This window comes from Liolophura sinensis, chromosome 7, assembly GCF_032854445.1.
Source record: "Liolophura sinensis isolate JHLJ2023 chromosome 7, CUHK_Ljap_v2, whole genome shotgun sequence".
In the NCBI taxonomy this organism is placed as follows: domain Eukaryota; kingdom Metazoa; phylum Mollusca; class Polyplacophora; order Chitonida; family Chitonidae; genus Liolophura; species Liolophura sinensis.
Genome location: NC_088301.1, coordinates 33462279 through 33482142, shown reverse-complemented (window position 1 = coordinate 33482142; position 19864 = coordinate 33462279). Strand labels below are relative to the sequence as shown.

General features: G+C 36.4%; 1 protein-coding gene across 2 annotated transcripts in view; it reads right to left on the bottom strand.

Moving 5' to 3' along the window:
- Positions 1-3578: 3578 nt before the first annotated feature.
- The window catches only part of LOC135469809 (multifunctional protein CAD-like), a 45291-nt gene continuing 29005 nt past the window's right edge, over positions 3579-19864 (bottom strand). Inside the window, exons 34-45 of one of the 2 annotated variants that reach the window (XM_064748415.1) lie at positions 19519-19734; positions 18798-19023; positions 18394-18444; positions 12247-12422; positions 11633-11710; positions 10569-10710; positions 10271-10341; positions 9836-9961; positions 8679-8834; positions 7983-8084; positions 7378-7472; positions 3579-5363 (exon numbers count right to left, since the gene is read on the bottom strand). In XM_064748415.1, the coding sequence (XP_064604485.1) occupies positions 5261-5363; positions 7378-7472; positions 7983-8084; positions 8679-8834; positions 9836-9961; positions 10271-10341; positions 10569-10710; positions 11633-11710; positions 12247-12422; positions 18394-18444; positions 18798-19023; positions 19519-19734 (1542 nt within the window). In that variant the 3' untranslated portion in view covers positions 3579-5260. The remainder of the gene's footprint in view (positions 5364-7377; positions 7473-7982; positions 8085-8678; positions 8835-9835; positions 9962-10270; positions 10342-10568; positions 10711-11632; positions 11711-12246; positions 12423-18393; positions 18445-18797; positions 19024-19518; positions 19735-19864) is intronic. The other variant, XM_064748416.1, reaches the window with a different exon arrangement.

Below are 19864 nucleotides of genomic sequence, written 5' to 3'. Positions count from 1 at the left end.
GGTTACCTGCTTTATGTGGAGACATCTTATTCTCTGATTTAACCATGCAACCAGGGAATTAAGAGCCTCACAAAGAAAGAAGTGACAAAAAACCTTGAGTGCTTCAAGTTTTTGAAAGCTTGAGTTTTAATATGATCAGATAGGTAAATGGTACAAATTGTACTATAACCTTGACCTGCACTGGCTAAAAGGCCAAAAGAGTTGCATCACTGCACTCTCCTCTCCACAATTAGGACGGCGGCCTGACTTCTGTTTGTGGCTTGTTATGATTATTAGGCCCTTGACCAATGAAGTTTATGTTCAAATCCAGCTCTCGCTGTTTTGGCAATGGCTTGAATGACGAGGTTTGTGAGATACTTCACAGAGGTTAATGGCTTTCTCTGGACATTCTGTTTTTCTCCATCTATAAACCACAGCCAGAAAAGTGAAAACTTATTGAGCACAGCATTAAATACCATTTTTCTTATTTTATTTACTCAGGGGAAGGTGGCTTTGTCTGCTTGTGTTCTCATGTGTCCTGAATGTAGGACACGTTTCCTCCACCTTGTGTGCCTGCAGTGTGAATGAAATAGGTTGGATTAACACATAATGAACTAGTCATAGGTACTATACAGCTTCCTTGACATTTCCACTGAAATTTAGTTAAAGGATACATGAAATTTCTTAACATGTATTGTAGAGGGTGACCTAATATACACAGGTATGAAAAATGGCTCAGCTTTTTTTCTGCTGGGTAAAAATCAGGATGTTGGCATTCATATTTCATTTTACAAGACATGATACTCTACAGTCATAATGTCAACAACATGGGTTTTTTGCATAACAACTCTCCTTGTAACCTTTCATCCATATACTGAGTTCATACCGCAGGCATGCACATAGTAATGACTTCGTATGTTGGGTCTGCATAAGACATGAAGAAGACCTATTAAGTAGCAGTCATGAAGAAAAACCTGTCATTTTCGAATTACTTTTCATCTGTCCTTTACCACTATGTCCAAAACCAAAGTATGTTCTATGGTCATTTCAGGTTCTCTCCCCTTATTAACTATGTCCTACTTACTTGACAGTGACAGCCTTTTTTCATATGACAACCTGCTTCAGTCAAAAGTAACGACATGCAGTTGTGTAAATCATACACAAACATTGCTTTGAAATTTTGTTTCCTTTATAAGATTGCTGGGATTTGATATTAAGTCCAAGTATTCACAAAATCAAAGAGGCATAAGTTTTTTTAGCATATTGTAGCTTGTCTTCAGTACATTCTACATGTAAATAAACTACCGTATCAAACATTGTATGGTCCAAGTTTGTTTTCTTTTTATCTACATGTACATGGTTTTCATGCACTTGAAAGTTTTAAGTTTTTCTGAGTCTTATTAGTCTGGGCATAAAAAAGTACCATTTTATTTATTTGATTGATGTGTTACGCTGTACTCAAGAATATTTCACTTATGCGATGGCGGCCCAGCATTATGGTGGGAGGAAAGTGGGCAGAGCCCAGGGGAAACCCACAACCATTCGCAGGTGGCTGGCAAACTGTCCCACTTATGGCTGGAGATGAAGCCAGCACGAGCTGAAAGTCGCAGAAACCGCATTGGTGAGAGGCCTCTGGGTCATTACGCTGTACTAGTGCGCTAACCAACTGAGCTGCAAAGGCCCCTAAATACCATTTTAAGGCCTTCACATACTTCCGAATGGCACTTTACAGGCCAAACTGAAATAAGTGAGTTCAGTAGTGCCTTTATTTAGGACTACTGTATTTGTCTTTAAGTCTGTGAATTGTCACAAATCATAAATTTTCATTAAACCCAGCATTAAGATCTGTACATATATGGACTAATGTTAGTTTGTGCTTTGACACATTCATTGCATATATAAAACCATTTTTTGTGAATTTTTATTTTTTATTAGTGGAGTGCTACATGTTCATGCTGATGGCTGATTTGTATCCCTGCAAATGATCACCCAAGGTAAACACTTAGACTTGGTAGCAAAGAGCTCGCTTGCGGTAGACAAATGCATGCAAAACTTCAGCCGATTACATTTAAGTTCAACATTTACTGTAACATAGATTCTAAAAAAAATATGGTCATGAATTTTGCACGAACATGCAGTATTTTTTGATATACCAAACTAACATTTACCTTAACACTGATTCTAATATACAAATCACTAAGTCAGGAATTTTGTAATTTATGGCTATAAATATGCACATCAACGATGGAACATCCCTCGTGTGATTGTGCTCTGCGTGTATGGCACTTTACAGTATTACTCAACTTTAATTTACACTCGACTCCAGCCAAAATTTTGTAATTGTGGAATAGGAATTGCCTCAATGTTTTATTTATTCAATATTTTATACCGCACTCAGTAATATTTCGACAGACCTTCCCACAGGAAGCCAGCATGAGCTGGACTTGAACTCATAGCAACCCCACTGGTGAGAGGCTCGTGGGTCATTGTGCCGTGCTGGCGTGCTAATCCTCTCAGCCTCATTTTAGAAAAATTACATGATTGTTATTATTCACATTGCATAAAGTAATGCAAAGACCACACATTTGAACATATAAAACAAAAATTTTTATTTATCTGGCAACAAAATGCTTACCACAGTAATAGAAAGCAAAAATAGAATTTGTCCAAGAATGTTTTAACTTTGATCTTTTGTAGTACGATGCACCTCGTTCACAAATCAAGTCATGATATGTTTACAACAGTCCATGTGACCACAAACTCAAATGCAATTATCTTGAACTTACAATGCCAGTATTAGGCAATTTCTTGCAGCAAAAAATTACAAATACATGTACAATGTAAGTACCTGCATGATCATGTTGATTTCACGTAACACGATGTGTACTGGATTCATGTAATTGTATCTTTTTGTGACACAAACATAATATTTATATCCAAAACAATATTTAACACAAGGCATACACAAATCTGAATGTAAACCTACTGATCTGTAAATCTTACGCCTGTTCATGGACCCTCCTTCAAATTAAATGCAGAAAAAAATAAATGCACACATAATGTACTGATGAAAGCTGGGTATTAGCTTTTCATGAGAGCTTGTTTACACATTAATACATTTTCAAATGCAACTGTGAAATAGTCTTTTTATTTTACATATAAGGCAGAGGGCAAAACACAACCGAGTTGAGTCTTAAAGCACATTTTTCTCTTTGTGAAATGCATCACGAATTGCCAGTGAAAATTAACAAACCAGTTTCAAGGAGAAATATAAAAACAAAAATTTAAAATAAAATATCCGAAAACACTGACACTTACACTTGATATACAATGTAAACTAAAAGTCTGGCAAATTGCCATAATACCATCAAGCAGAAATGCAAAAACAAGTAAAAATGAGACATCAGATCACACTAACAAAAGCAAAGATGGCAAGAACAACATACAAAATAAAGCTACTTAAAAAGTATGCCAAAAATTTATCTATAACAAAACACAACAATCAGCCAACCATGACAGACAGTCATCTTCAGCAATCTGCCAGCTATAATAGCAATCTGGCAAACAGGTCTGACAATTATGTGTACACAAGAACCTATGCTGCGGGGGCTACCCATTCCCAATTTGCAGCTGGGGACTTTTTCGAAAACCTACACTTTTCAGATATCCTAACCTGTCCTTTACTGTTTGAACACTGAGGGTAATATGAGTGAAGGGTGTCTGTTTGATATTGGTTAACTTAAAAAAATACTGACAATTATTTGTTCCCAGTGTACGACCTGGGCGAAACACCAGTTAACTGTGAAGTACACAGTACCCTAAATATCACAGCTCCCTGTTACACCTTTTCAGTTTCGCATTAATATTTTCCCAATGGCTCAAGGGACAAGCTAAACAGAAAGTCTAAATGACAGTATAAGGCATCATTTTTTTTCTGTGACGTTGCAGTGCATGTATACTTCATTTATGTTTTATGAGCACACATACACTGATAAATGTGAAGTAATAAAGGGAAGAATTAATAAGTTCACAGCTTTGGGCCGTCTTGATACAGGTGTGAAACAGTTCCACTTTGTGAGCCCACATGCCTTTTCCCATAACGTGTGCAATTATGCCCTGCATAATAAAGGATAGCAATAAATGATTGCCTGGCAATAAGCAGTAGTGGAACGCAAGTCTCTTAACATGTACAGTACAATAATTTGTAGGGAAAATATAGTAATTTGTAATACTCCACCAATCTCAGCATTCCAACAAAGGGAAAATTGTCATGTCACGTGTGTATGTACAATGTTCCGATGTGAACAACAATCTATGTGCTCATGCCACACAATTAACCTGGAGTTAGAGCCTGACAAAACATGGTTACCATTCTGAGCAGACACCCTCATGATTCATTCTCACAGTGCTTTTTTTTTTGATGTTTTTTTTCTTCTTGATGATGGGAAGGTATAGAAATATATATTTTACAAAAATTACCTCAAATAAGCAAGCAGGCATGTCTGTTCTTGTACAAGAATAAATTGCCACAATGGGTGTAAAGGATTTCTTTTAACGAGACAAATCAACACTTGAGTTGGGAAGAACTTAAAAAAGACCTGTTCCGCCTCCAGTAATTTGCGACAACCCTCTGAATTCGTCTTGTTAGTTCCTGTCACCTTTACAGCATTACTGACTTCAATGTGGATGGCAATTTCATTTATGTGCTATGTAAATACTCCACTAAACATCTAAATTTGAAAATTAACCACCACAGGGTTTCAAACTGAACACTTAACCTTCCAATATCAGTATGTTTTTGCTTTTTTTTTTGCAAATTAAACAGCCTTTTCTTGCTGGTTAATAATAACATGTATTCTTCTGGTTTGATACTTAATTGCCATGGAGCTGACAAAGAAATCACTGTGTAGCATCACAACGGGGAATCGAACACTCATGGTAACTTTCTGTCCAAGACAAACTTAGATGTCGATGATCTTCCCAGCCAATAATGCAGGTTTGGGCATCTACTTTTGAGTTTACAATTCATAGCATAGCTCCTACTAAACCAGACCAGCATACACTTACACTGACATTTACGCTAACCATAAAATTTGCCAGGACGATGTATATTCATAACACAGTAAACACGAAACCTGGGAACAATGTTTCATGAAGATATGTTTATGAAAACAGTCACACCCAACACACCCTGGAAAACTGGCAATGTGTATAATGTCACACTGGGAATGTTCATAAGTCATATCAGCACCAACGCAAAGCTCTTCAAATCAGATCACTGTTAATATTTCCCAAGAACAAGGGCGAGTAATGCCATCCTCACGTACATGCCATTTTCGGCCTGTCTGAAATAGGCTGCACGTGGATCTGTGTCAAATTCCGTGCTGAAATAAAAATGATATTACTCTCAACATTTACTTAATAAACATATTTATTATAAGACAAGACAATTAATAAAAAAAAATTGTCACTATCCAAAAGATATTATTAATAAATTTAATTAATGTGGTTACATTTCAGCCAAACATCTCTTTTGCTTGCAATAATTTTTATGTTTCCTACATTGGTACAGTAACCACGATGCACACATCTAGTATGCAGCCTAAAAAATCGAAAAATCCAAACAAAGGTAAATCTATCGGTTCTCTTAAATCTGATCACGATATGTTGTGAGACCATAGTTCAGTTAAATTAAACATTGAGGTCTGTTTTCAACAATTTCTGATACTCAATTCATAATGTAGGCACTTTGCAGAACGATGTTGGCCGTTAAATTCACTCCAAAACAGCGAAACACGCCGATTTCTGGTGTGGACTGAGAAGAGATTGGTCTTTTTGATCACTCCTGTAAGTTTCAATCAATTTCAGACTAGTAATAAGGAGAAAACCTGTTAAAGTGTCGACTTTTTTCTTTTTAACAGTGCAGTGTGCAAGCACGATGCATTGGATGCATCCAAAATCCAGATTATATCTGAGGCCACAGGCAGAAAAACATGGATTATGAAGCAGATGTGCACATGATATCTGCAAGCCTTGACTGGAACTTTTAGAATCAACTGACTCAGCAAAGTGTTCTTTCCATTCTACATCCATGATGGCATTTAAGACTGTTTTTGTTGTCTTGCCTTATTAGGTTGATTTCCGTATCTTTTGTCATGCGGTTCTGAGATTAAAGTACACCTGACTTGCCATGACAGCACAAAGTTATTTTGATGAGGGAGAAGGAAACATTTCTGTGGATTTCAACAACATTTTGACTCAGGAATGGATTTATACTGGCAGGAGTGGTAATAAAGGTCCTATTCTCTTAAATGCATACCAGAAATTGGCACTTGCACCCTTTCCTAGTGGATTTAAATGACCACTTCGTTCTGCAAAGTACCTTGCGGAATGGACCTACCAGGCTTTTAACTTTACGGATTAAATGTTGAGGCAGGTAAATATTAGAAATTGTTGAAATTTAATTGAACTAGTATGACCAATACAGAAGAATAATCATTTTATATAATATATGTTATGCTTGTGCTTCATTGCGTCATCCATTCTGTCGAAGGCATTTTATTTGGTAATATTTGGCTCTGTCAAACATTGGCTGTGGGCAGGTAGGTCAAGGCTATTATCTGCCCTGATGGCAGGCCATATCCAGTGAGGCAGGCTGATTTGATTTGCAGGTTTCCCTGATGGCAGGCACCAAAAATAATTAAGTCAGACCACTGGTTTTATTTAAAAATGCTTACAGGATAGTAGTCAGGTGTATAGGTGGAGGATAATTGTGCTGGGATGAGTATAGTGGAATGATCTCTGACCTTTACCAGGCAACCAGGACGGTCTGGTCCCACAATCATGAACCTGTCTTGCACCCAAGTCAGACTTAGTCTTCATTTGTCACATTATTTCTGACCTTAGATTTGAGGATAATTTAATTTTTGCTGAAGACAATTCTTACTACTAATATGAAAAATTTTAGTGTAGTAAACTGTTTGAAAATAAGATTTAAGTATAAGACGCTTTTATGATTCCTTGGGCTGGATGTGATCTCATTATTGATTACATTAAATCCAACAGGAACTAGGTTCACACATGCAACATCATATGTGAATGGCTAATGACCTAAGTTACAGTAAACCTTCAACCTTTTCAATCACTTTAGCACTTTTTCAATGGAGGTTATGCATACAGTTATTATGAAACTAGTGCTGATTGATTTGTTTGTGTCATGAAAGATGCAAGCTTCATAAAACTGCAAATTATTTCTCTGCACCCTACAGTTCCCTCAGAATGTTTCAAAATATTGACGGCAGAGGTGGTTGAAACAATTAAGGCAGGTTTTCCATAAAGCCAAGTCGCTCATATAAATGCCCTTATTGGCTCAACTGGGGAAAATCATTAATTACTCACCTGATTTCAGAAACACGGGGTAAAGGATGCATGACGACCATCTTCTTCTTGGCCTTTGTCATCACTTGAGGTGTGACGACAATCTTGTTGGCCACCTGCAAAGGATTTATCTCAAGGGGTTATCTCATTTGTACTGGTAACAGATTTTGACACAAGTCTGGACAAAGCTTGATAGCAGCCAGTAAAATATTTTATATTCATTAACATTAGCTTCATAGGTAACTGTCAGCTGCCAAAACTCAGATTATCAAAGTTTACATGAGTAAACTCAGATTATCAAAGTTTACATGAGTAAACTCAGATTATCAAAGTTTACATGAGTAAACTCAGATTATCAAAGTTTACTCACGTATTTGAAGTTTGAAGCTTCTAATACTAAGATATACCACATGTGGCTTAACATTATTTTAGGACAAAAGAGTTTTGAAGTTTCAGAAAACATTGTTAGCATGAATGGCCATCAGAAAATATGCCATTATTTTCAGGAAATAAATGTTAATGTGAAAGGTTGCCAGAAAATAAGACTATTAATGCATATCATTGTCCAGAATCGAAAACGCTGTAAATCTCTTGCTGTGAAGCAGAAAAGGGGACTTTGTTATTACCCTGTTAAACTCTTCAGTGGAGTTAAATCTCTCCTTCTGTATGCGGGTCATGTAAAGTACATCTGTATCAGGAAGAGCCTCTTCAATTGTTGAAAAGTCCTCCTGTAGAGAAACACAGGATTACGTTCTAGTTGTCTCCCCTTGACCTACTTCAATGCAATATATACACAAGCAACACAGATTGCTTTGGGTTTCTTTGAAAGGCCCTTTTAAAGAAAACTACAACAGGGCATTTCTATATCGTGATTTGTGTATATCGTGACTTGTGTACATCTTGAATCAAACAAATAGATTTAAATGATGTATTCGAAGATGAATTACTTTAGAAAACCGCCTATTTCAGCCCTTTTCTGCAATATGCTCCAACTATTAAATATTAATTTATAGGGCAGACAGTTTTCTGAACTGTCACTCAAGAACATGCAGATCATGGCATATGTCCACTGGATGATTCACACATCAGTAACATATGTTCAACCTTTCTGTTTCTTCGCTGTGGATGAAATGAAATGCAGGAGTCTCTTTTGCAAGAACTCTGCCAAGCAGTCTAATACAAACACACTTTACTTTTAAAATAAATTTCAATAAACTGAAGAGTGGAATTGTGACAGGCGCATAGTGCTACCTCAGGAGTTCTTAAGCTGCATTTGGCACACTTATTAACAGTTACCTTGACTAGAAAGTCATTTGATCTACCTGAGGAATTCCCTTGGAATCAAGTAGTTTCCTGACATCTTCTGGCATTTTCAGGGAAGGTGGTGAGACGTAGCGGACCTTCACGCGGTATAGTGTTAACAGCTTGGCCAGTGAATGAACAGTACGTCCGTTTTTTAGATCCCCAACCATTGTGATCTGTGTCACCAGAACAAATACAACAAGCTTTGTAAATAAAAGAAAGCTAGTTGAAAACCTACATTGAGACGGATTTTAATTCTTGTAACTGACTTGAAAAGCCCAGAATAAACATTTTTAAGCCACTGTTACGAAACAAGCTATACAAACTGCATAGTTTCACGGCTCATGAACTAATCTAGCATTAAGTCACAGGTACTGTTGTGTGACAATGGAGGTCAGAGGAGGCCTATTTAAACACATAGCACATCAGTAAGTTGCACTTTCACTGCAACCAATCTGAAAGACTTGTTCTAATCGGGCAAAGCCCTACAAGACTTAGTGTAATTAATCTCAAAAATTTAGTTCAGGGATTAAATGAGTAATTATGCTTGATTTGTCCAGGTGTGAAGCTGTAATTCCGAGAATTACAGAGTATTTGTTCATGCTACTGTAAGTGACTTTCTGTACTTTTACATCTTTCTTTCTTTAGGCACATCACCGCTAACCATTTGCTCGGCTACCAGTTTGCTTGTCAGCCAGACTGCCAGGTAAAGCATGCACAATGACAAGGGTAACATAAAAAGACGGAATAAGCAGGTTCAGAAACCTTGATGAGCTGCATTTAAGCCATGTTAATTTGCATTTTGAGGGTTTCCAACTGAATCAGATACTCAAAACAGAGTTGAGTTTGTTTTCTTCCATGGATGTCATTGTACTTCTTTGGAGTACAATCTTATTTTCTACAACTTTGGCATAGAAAATACACGAAAATCGTAGAAGTAGGCAGTCTGATAGGGACTAACCATACTTCTGCCAGGTGCAAAATAAAAAAAAAAGAAGTGATCACTTCAATTTTACTGATGTTTACTTTCCCACCATGATCTGAATGTATACAGACTTTACAACATGCCGAATACGTTAATAAATGTCAGAAGATGATCTATAATTTATACATGCTTCTTTGCTTACTTGAGGCAGTTACTTAAGTGTAGATAGTATTTAAAAACACGGTGACTCACAATCAAACCATTAACTGTTCCAATCTCCTCTCGAATTGTAAAAACATCAAGTAAGGCCTGGGTAGGGTGCTCTCCTATTCCATCTCCAGCATTAATCACAGGTTTGCGACTGTAGCGAGCAGCCATCTGGGTTAAAACAAAGACAAGGTATGTTCAATCTTATTCTTGTTCACATCCATGTAGAGGTACCCATAACGTGAGCAAACACAGAGAGAGCACTTTGGTCCTCAATAACACTTCAATAAAAATTAATGAAAGAGTTGAGTTATATACCTTTCATTTTTATCAAAAACTTTTATGCACAGTTGATAGCCCACTTTCTTGTGGGGACAGATTGTCTAAAAAAAAAAAAAAACATGTCTGATTTGTCAATGTTGTTTGATCAACTCCTCTGAGTGCAAATTTCCCTAGCGAGTATAAACATTTTTTCTTTACCTGAACTGCACCTGGCTGCGGATGTCGAATCACAATTACATCTGTGTATCCAGCCATCATCATGACAGTGTCTGCAGGGAAATGTAGACACATAACTAATAGCCACCACAACCACATTATACATGCAAGTCATTTTAAATACATTCGGCTTGTATGCTCCGAATCAATTTCACCTGGACACAGTTCCAACCCAAAAACAAATTATGGATGCACTAAAGCATCTACATTTACAAAGTACAAATTTTCTTGAATGCACTGGCTAAGAGGTAGTTGCACCCACCCTTTTTAAAGTACTAACCAGTAAGACTCTCTCCCTTCTGTACGCTGGATGTGGCCTCGTTCAGGGTGATGACTGTGCCTCCCAGTCTTTGCATTGCCGCGGTGAAAGAACAGCATGTCCTCGTGCTCACCTCATAGAAACACGACGCCATGACCTTACCCTGAAACATGGAGGGAGGTTCAATCAACCACAGGGTAAGACTGTCATCCTAGTCAGGAAAAGTAAGACTGGTAGATATGATGGCAATTTATTGAAAATCCCTTTCATGTATGAAAAATCGTACATGAACAACTAGTACAAAGAAACTAAATGTTTACATACTGTATTTCACTTAAAGTTTAGCCTGTAATAATTCACTTTCAGCAGCACATTAAGATGTTAAAATGATATTTTTGGTGTTCACAAATAAGTTTTCCTGATAAGAAATTATTCAAATTTCACAAGAAACTCTTTAAGTTGTCCTATAAAGTGAATGAAGTGAGTGGCTACAGTACATACTGTATTTCAAGTAAAGTTTGTCATGTACATCTGTATTTTCTGCAGCAATTAAATACCTTGAAATGAGACTTTTGATACCAACACTCGTGTATTTTGTGATACTTCAATCATTCCTCAAATAACTGGCATTATAAAGGTGAACATATCAATCTGAATATAGTAAAATGTGTCACTTAGAAAATGCTAAAGGTAAATGTAAGACACTGTCTTTGAATGTAAGCTTCTGCCTTCAAATTTTTTAATATTTTTTATTTATTTATATATTTGATTGCTGTTTTACGCCATACTCAAGAATATTTTACTTATATGACGGCGACCAGCATTATGATGGGAGGAACCATGCTGAGCCTGGGGGAAACCCACGACCATCCTCAGGTTGCTGGCAGACATTCTCACTTATGGCCTGAGCGAAATTTTTAATACAAACTAGCCTTCCCCTAATACAATGCATAACAAACAGAGCTTTTGTCCTGTCCAAAGATAATACCAGTTTCAAAGGTTTACTATCACACTACTAGTCACAATATTAGTACAAATTTCCCAACTAACACATAAAAGATTCGACCATCCTTACTTGTACTAACCTTCAGAACATAATCCAAGGGTCGGTCTTTCTGCACTGCTGCTCGGAAACTATGTGCCAAGTTGAACAAACTGTGGAGCTGTAAAATACACGACAACAACACTGATAGACATAAACAAGAAAACAACCGAATACATGTGGAAGATAAATATATTCCATGATGCTAAGGGATTTCTACATTTTGTCATTTGATTACTGAAAGTTGCCTGGGAATTTGAATTGGTTAGAATGCGTACTGATTTCAACATAATTGCTGTTTGCACATTCTGTTTAAAAAGCACCATGTTGATATTTACATTTTTTTGTTCTTAAAGAATAGTAGTAACTCTACTTGAGGCATGTTCATTTATCTTCACATATTTCATTAAATTTAACAAAAAATAAGCTGAAATTTATTTGAAGATCTCCGTGATCAAGGGATAGCGTTTCCAGCAGAAAGCATTCATGTCCTTGTAAGAGTTGTAAAATGTTGTAAGAGACATTTCACATAAAGTTTTTGTAAATGATGTGATCTATATGTTACAGTATCACAAGGTGACAGGGTCTTTAAGGAAAAATGATACAAAAGAACTGACAAAGTTTTGTGAGATGCAAGCAGAGGACCGCGAACATTACCTGTTCCTTGGTGAGGCTGAGCACTTGTAATACATGCTGCCCAGTGAGACCTGGGGTATGATGAGGTAACCCAGGGGGATGCACTGTCAGCATGGACATGAAGGATGGGTGTGGTGGGGTCGAGTTCAATTCACGCCTGAAATCCCCGGCCCCCATGTGGAAATCTTTTGCAGCCTCTGAAAATCAAGAAACATGGAATTCCTAACCTTGCATGTGATAAAAAAGTATGATGAAATTTTAGGACTCCTTATTATCTGACTGGTGAAATATTTCACTTCAAAAGATATGAAGTGAGAAAATCATTTATTTCTTATTTATTTCATTGGAGCAGAGCCCAGAGGAAACAACATCCGCAGGTTGCTGACAGGCCGTCCCAAGTACAACAATGAAATTTATCAGTGATCTGATAAACATGTGAATGCCCAGCTACGTCATGCCTAGGCAACAGAAGTTGAATTTGAACACATAGCTTTCAATGAGCAACAGGTAATTGTATAATGTGTAGTATTCCATGATAATGGTGAGAATTCATATCATACATGTAGTATATTTGAAGACAAATTAAATATGTGATACAGATCCTTGCATTCCACTTCTGTTAATATCAACAAGAATATACAAGGAACTATTACTTGCAATGGTATTTAGATATAAGATAATTTCAAAGTTATCATTCTGACACTTCATACCAGTATACATACATGTAGTAACACAAGTGACAAGCATTATGCTGCTTGAACACTTGAAATGATGTAAAATGGTCACAGAATTAACTGTTCCTTGAGCCAAGAAGCAGCACCTCAACTGGGAATATTTGTTTGACATGTGTTTACTTACATGTACAGTACCAAACAAAACATTTAAGAACAACACTGACAACATAACAAATGTGCAGCTCATCAGTAACATATATGAAAGTAAATACACGACTGATAAACTTCAAACAATCTCAATATGACTGTCCAACTCCTAAAACAAATTATTATTCCAACATATCACCCACATCACACTTAGCAGATTCAAACAAAACAAGCAAATACATCTATACAGATTTGAAATCTGTCTCACCTTGTGAATGCTGAAGAGGTTGTGTTAGAAAAGAAAGGTAGTCTACTGGCAGAGTTGAGGTGCAGGAAATCAAGGGAAAATAACAGGTCGGTTGAAGAAAATGACAAAATTAATTGGTCAGTAAAACAACAAAAAATCCAAATGTTCATAACACTTTTTCAAAATCAGTCATTTTCGATGAATGTGTACCTAAATGTATACAGAAAATGATTTTAAAAATCATTGATTGGTCAGCAAAACAACAAAAAATTCAAATGTTCATAACACTTTTTCAAAATCTACTTAAATGCATTCAGAAAAAGATTTTAAAAATCATAAAAAACACCGATAAAAATGTTGTTTTTTTTTTGCAATACTGTAAAATTTTGAACACATACGAAGTGAAATCTATGAAATAAAGATAATATAAATGCATTCCAAATGACTGGTTTTGACCATTTAAAAACCAAATTAAGTTCAAAACAGGCAACCTAAAACAAGCAACACAACAAAGTTAAATCGCATCTGTAAATAAATCTTTACTTATTTTACAAAGCATGTTTTGTTTAAAAAGTTAAAATATATACTAACAATGACTATTATACACCTTCCACATTTGTCAATTTATTTTTTTTTAACAATCATGTCCCACATTTTTCATATTGGCAGTCAGCACTAGCAACGTTCATATTGCAAGTCAGCTTTAGCTTACATGACTTTACAGTTACACCCATGTATTTTCTCTCTTTGCAAATTCTTGCACAATTCCTAAAAAAACATTACTACGACTTCCACTTTCTTAAATTTTTGTGTAAAATGTTCATCTTTGACAACTAAATGTTGCTCTTTAGCCCAACTGATTGATGTTTTGTGTATAATAGGTCATTAAATGAATACAGCCTGATGCACTTGCCAGCTTATTCACACTTCGACGCCAGGCAAAAATAAAACAAGCTCACATCAGACTGTATTCATTCACAAAACTTAAAGAAACTTTTGGCAATGAAACAACATGAACATTTACAGAATCCCTCCTATATATAACATTAACACAATCTGCACCATTTATGTCATTTTGGTTTTATGATTTAACAAAACCACACAAGACATTCTCCTGGATTTTCAGCCAGGCGATCAAAATTCTGATCACCCCTACAGAGGTCAAGGGATCAATCGATCCCTTGAATTAATCACCTTAAGCTGACATAGTTAGTCTAATCTTGTATTGTGCATTCTTTCTGACGACTTTTCTGTATTTCGGGGGAACATAATCCTCTAGAAAGGTGTATGGGAACTCCAAGCCCACATATTAGCTTTACATTCTAATTACAGAAAAGGTAATGCCTGTATTTCATGGTACATATATCTATGTTGCTGTGTAAAGATAATAGGCCTCAATGTACAAGCTTTATGTTTTCTTCGTTTAAAGAATCAGGTTTGATCGTGTTTGAAAGACAACTTGTACAGAGAATTGTCATATATATGTATTCATTTAAATCATATTTTAATGTGGTCATGGTGTTAACTAAAATATTAATCATTAAATTACAGCCGATATTCTGGGTCCACAAAGTAAAATAAAATTAACTGTTTGCGACCTACTGAGAGCATACTGTACTTGCTAACATGTGAAATTATCATTCTCCTGGAGTTTACATGGTGATCCAGAATTCGCTACCCGGAATTTACGTTTAGGAGATTGACAGGAGATCGGCCGGTTCAATCGCATCTTATGTCTTGTTTGGAAGAGCTGCAATCATGGCAATGGAGATGCAACATATTTCTTATCCCAAAAGGTGAGACAAGTGTAAAGCAGGACCTTGGGCTATTGCCACATAAAAAATTAGCAAAGTATCAGTTTCTACTAATGTAACATTGCTGTGTCTTCCATGTGATGTCATAAGAAGCTGAACAATTGACGTCAATGAAAGGAGAACTGTTGCAACATGTTTGCAGTGTTGCTTTCACGAAGAGCTGAATTTGCTTACCCAAGGCCCAATAAGGCTTCTTTGCATATGTATATTCACCATGTACCTAATATTTCCATATGTTTAGTAAAGCTTATATATTATCATAAGACAAAACCACACAAAGCAAGGAAATGTTATAAAAGCAATCACGGCAATTTTAGAAGTTAATTGGAGGTTTATAATAAACTGAAGGCACGCTAGCAATCTTGACTTACCACGACCATAGTAATACGATGAACTAAATGGGGATAATGCTGAGAAATTCACAAAATTGACATAGTTAAAGTCTTTAAATGTGCATGCCTAAGATAGAACATTTCATGTCTTAAGAATGAGAGATGTGTGTGACTACCCTAACTCCTCAACCTTTTTGCATATGAAACTTTCGGTGCACTTATGCACATTTATATTTACATTTTGGAGACAAAACTACATTGGTTGGATTTGCCAATCTCAGGGCTTCACCAAAAGTATACTTTTGTCTTTCTGCACAGAATAAAGCCTTCAGAAATGCTTAATACCTTGCATAGATGCGAAAATGTTGAAGAATTACAGTAATGCTATTTAAAAACATAGTATAAACACTTCGTAATTGAACATGCAGAAATTAATGATCCAAACAGTAATCTAAAGCAATACTTTCCTGAAATAAAACACAAGATTTCTAATACAGGTATTTTGTTTACAAACAACAAGACTTTGCAATACATATATACCATCATCAACAATGTCCCTATAGTTTCAGACCTGTAGTGCTTTCAAATTAGATCACCCAACTATCAAGCTAAACCAGCATGCCCAATTCCATGCTAAATCACACCCTAACCATTTGAGAAGCAATATGCTGTCAATGTAATTATATGTATCAAAGTATCAACTGTTGTTAATTGATTAGATTGGATTTATGCCGCATCTCTATCACAAGTAAAAACTGAACATGCACATTCACTTTAACAAGCATTACTGTTTAATTAGGAGGCTTGTTTCATGGAAAGAGAATCATTTTGGACAAGTACATGATCAACTATTCATATGTTGACGACACACAAAACGGACCAAACACAGAAACTTCTTATCCCTTATTTGAGACAACGGAAATTGTGGCATTTCACTCGCATCAGGCAAAGGTGCAAGATAACATTGGAAGGTATAGCAAAATCAATAACCCTGGATGATATTCCAAAAACTATGGCTGTTAATAACCAGCAATTTATAGCATGTTAGATAACAGGACAATCAGCAGAGCAGCACTGTTTTGGGCAAAAAATCAAGGGTCTGAAACTCAAAACTAATCTGTTACTAGTCATGGCGAAGTGATGTACATAGTTTCAATTCAATACAATGAACCACTATGAAGATCTTTGCATAACTATGACATTAATGAGAAGACGAAACACTTTTAATACCTAGTGAGCCTTTTGGTAAATAATGACAATAAAACAGCTCTTAATGACAATGAATGAATCTTATAACATGGAATAATGAAAAAGTCTTAAACAAAAGTTTAGAGGGCCTTGAGAAGAATACTTAACCGAAGTTGTGTGATCTCAGAAGGGTCATAACCTCTAGAATATACTATCTACTTGATCAGTGTTTAGTACTGAATAATAAGTCTTCTGATAAAAATACAGTGCACTAAAAACCTCTCAGCCATAAGTGTGACAGCAATACATAAAACAGGCCACGGCAATCATGGCAAGTCAAAAACTGATGATTCTTCCCAATGCCTAAAGTGTACACGTGGTATGTTTTTGTCAACTGGACTGACTGACATACAGACAAACTGCTACATCAATACCTTAGACACAACACACACACAAACACACTGCCCCTTCCTGCATTTGTCGGTCATGTGGTAAAGAGAATGTGAAATGACAAAGAAAGTGATGATGTGAACAAAGGACCGTAAATGTTTGTTATTTCCTAAGGCCTATGTACAAATGTAATTATACCATGATTAAATTCTCAGTAGGGGCCTCCGTGGCTCAGTCGGTTAGTGCGCTAGCGCAGCGTAATGACCCAGGAGCCTCTCACCAATGCGGTCGCTGTGAGTTCAAGTCCAGCTCATGCTGCCTTCCTCTTCGGCCGTAAGTGGGAAGGTCTGCCAGCAACCTGCGGATGGTGGTGGGTTTCCCCCGGGCTGTGCCCGGTTTGCACCCACCATAATGCTGGCCGACGTCGTATAAGTGAAATATTCTTGGGTACGGCGTAAAACACCAATTAAATAAATAAATAAATAAATCTTGTCAGTAAGTTAGACCAAATAATTCTAGAGATTATGAAAGACAGATGTGGCCACTCACTTTCTCTAGTCGCGTCTTTCAGCACCTATTTTAATACTCACAAGCTTCACAAAGAGGGCATCGAAGTCAGAACTTAAAAATGCAATCTCGCATACTCTTTGACAAACTATGTACAAATAAATAAAATGTCTCACGGTTCTTACTAATCTCAACTTTCATCTTCTCCACCAACAGGTTTTATGTTGGGGCACGCAAGCTGAGAACTCTTAAAGCGAAATTAAACTTTTTATTCCTTTATAGAATTTTAGTTATTCTTGACTTCTGTATTCTCGAATTACGCTTATTATAAGATGCAGCTCCACAGCGCAATTGGCTGCATCTATCTTCCATAAAAATTATGCCAATGTTACAGTACCAGTATGGTATTAAAAATGTATGTGGAAATGAAAAATGATCTGACAGAAAAAGCCCAAAAGCTTTTTACAGTTCAAGTGAAAAAGTTTCATGCTAAATTTTGCTGAGGATCAACCCATTAGTTCTTGAGATATGTATACACCTAAGAGATTACTGATGTTAATCCTAACTATTTTAGAAAAGTACAGGTAGTTTAATAAGATCAAGGATAGTTAGAGAATTTTATGATATAGTAAAGTAGGATAATGAAAGTCTGATGAGTGTCACATATTTCAAATAGCTGAGTTACGGAAAAAGAATTCTGCCCACAAACCACTTCTCCACTTCAGAAATTCTATTCAGGAAAGATAAAAAATTCCTCCAACATGTCACCAAGCTCATGTACCCGTACACAACCATCAGATCCAGAATTGGTTGTCATGCAAAACCACAAGACAGACATCAAATGATGCATGCTCAATACTTCTGCTCACCTGGTTTGCCATCTTTTACATGATGATCATTTGATGTACGAATTGAGTCGGCTAGAAATGAGGCAATCAATAATATTAACTACGACATCATACATGTACAACCATATCATCAAATGAACAATTACTCAAAACTTTGATCCATCAGTTAAAATTCTTAATATCAGTTCTACAGTCAGCTCAGGAAAACAGGTCTGGGTCAAAAAAATATCACGTGTACCCATTCGAATTTAGCACTTTTTTGTTATCTCTTGTCCTTGTTTATGGTTAATGCAGTATTAAGAGTTCAATGATGGATCAAACTGAAAAACAAAATTATGAAAACATGCCACTGTCCGCATTATCTATATTTACTTAACTTATATTAATGAGTCCAACAAGGATTAAAGTTAATGAATAAGACTCACCAGCATTTCCATATCCATCCATTGATACATTCCGGCTTGTTTTAGGAGGCATGGGAAACCTTGTGTCCATGGAAGAGTATTTGCGAGGGCTGCTGGGCTCAGAAGAGGGTTGGGAGTACGACACACTAGGGATCTGAACCGTTAACTGATCTACAGACGATGACGTTCGGGTCAGCGTGGGTGATATTGTGTGATAGTCCATCCCATATCCCGGGTTAATGAGAATCTAATTAAAATAAAAGTAACAAAGACTAAGGAATGCTTCTGAAGGGAAATAGAATATCACTGAAATACTGGTTGATCACATCAATAAATATTCACAATATATTATTCAGTTGTTCACAATGATATTGTTCTGTTGTATCTAATTCTCCTCATCTTTACCCATTTGACAGATGAAAAAACAGCAGTTTCTAAATTCAGATTCACCTGCCTCAACTATCCATATTTTGAAACATTCTGAGAAAACTATCCTGTGTAGGGAATCTGCACAGATTATGAAGCTTGCATCTTAATGAAATGAATAAATTATTTTTAGCATTAATTTTTATAATCATTGTATGTAAAAATTCCACAGAAAAAAGTGCTTCAGAGGTTGAAAAGCTTGAAGGTTTACATTATTTTCTCAATCACTCACAGATCTATTTTTACTTTTTAAACAATCCATCATGACTTTTGGCACAGTTGGCACAGATGGTGATTAGGCTGAGGGCAGTCTTACCTCTCCGTCAATATAGGCTACCTCACCCCTCAACACCACACGCTTCACCTGACCGCACAAGTTATGGCCTGCAAATGGCGTCCATTTGGACTTGGTGAACTGCATGGCAGCTGGTACCGTCCATTCACTGTCAAGGTCCACCTCAACATAAGTGTCTGGCTGGTCAGGCAAATTGAAGATGTTCTTAGGGTTGGTGTGCAGCCGCATAATTATATCCTGCAGCAAGGAAAAAAACACAAAATTAGGAAGCAAATCAGCGCTCCTGAGTTCTGCATATTCCATGCAGCTTTAGACAACCATTTCCTGAAATCTTCATGAATTTCCTTTCCAAGAAATTATTTGTGAC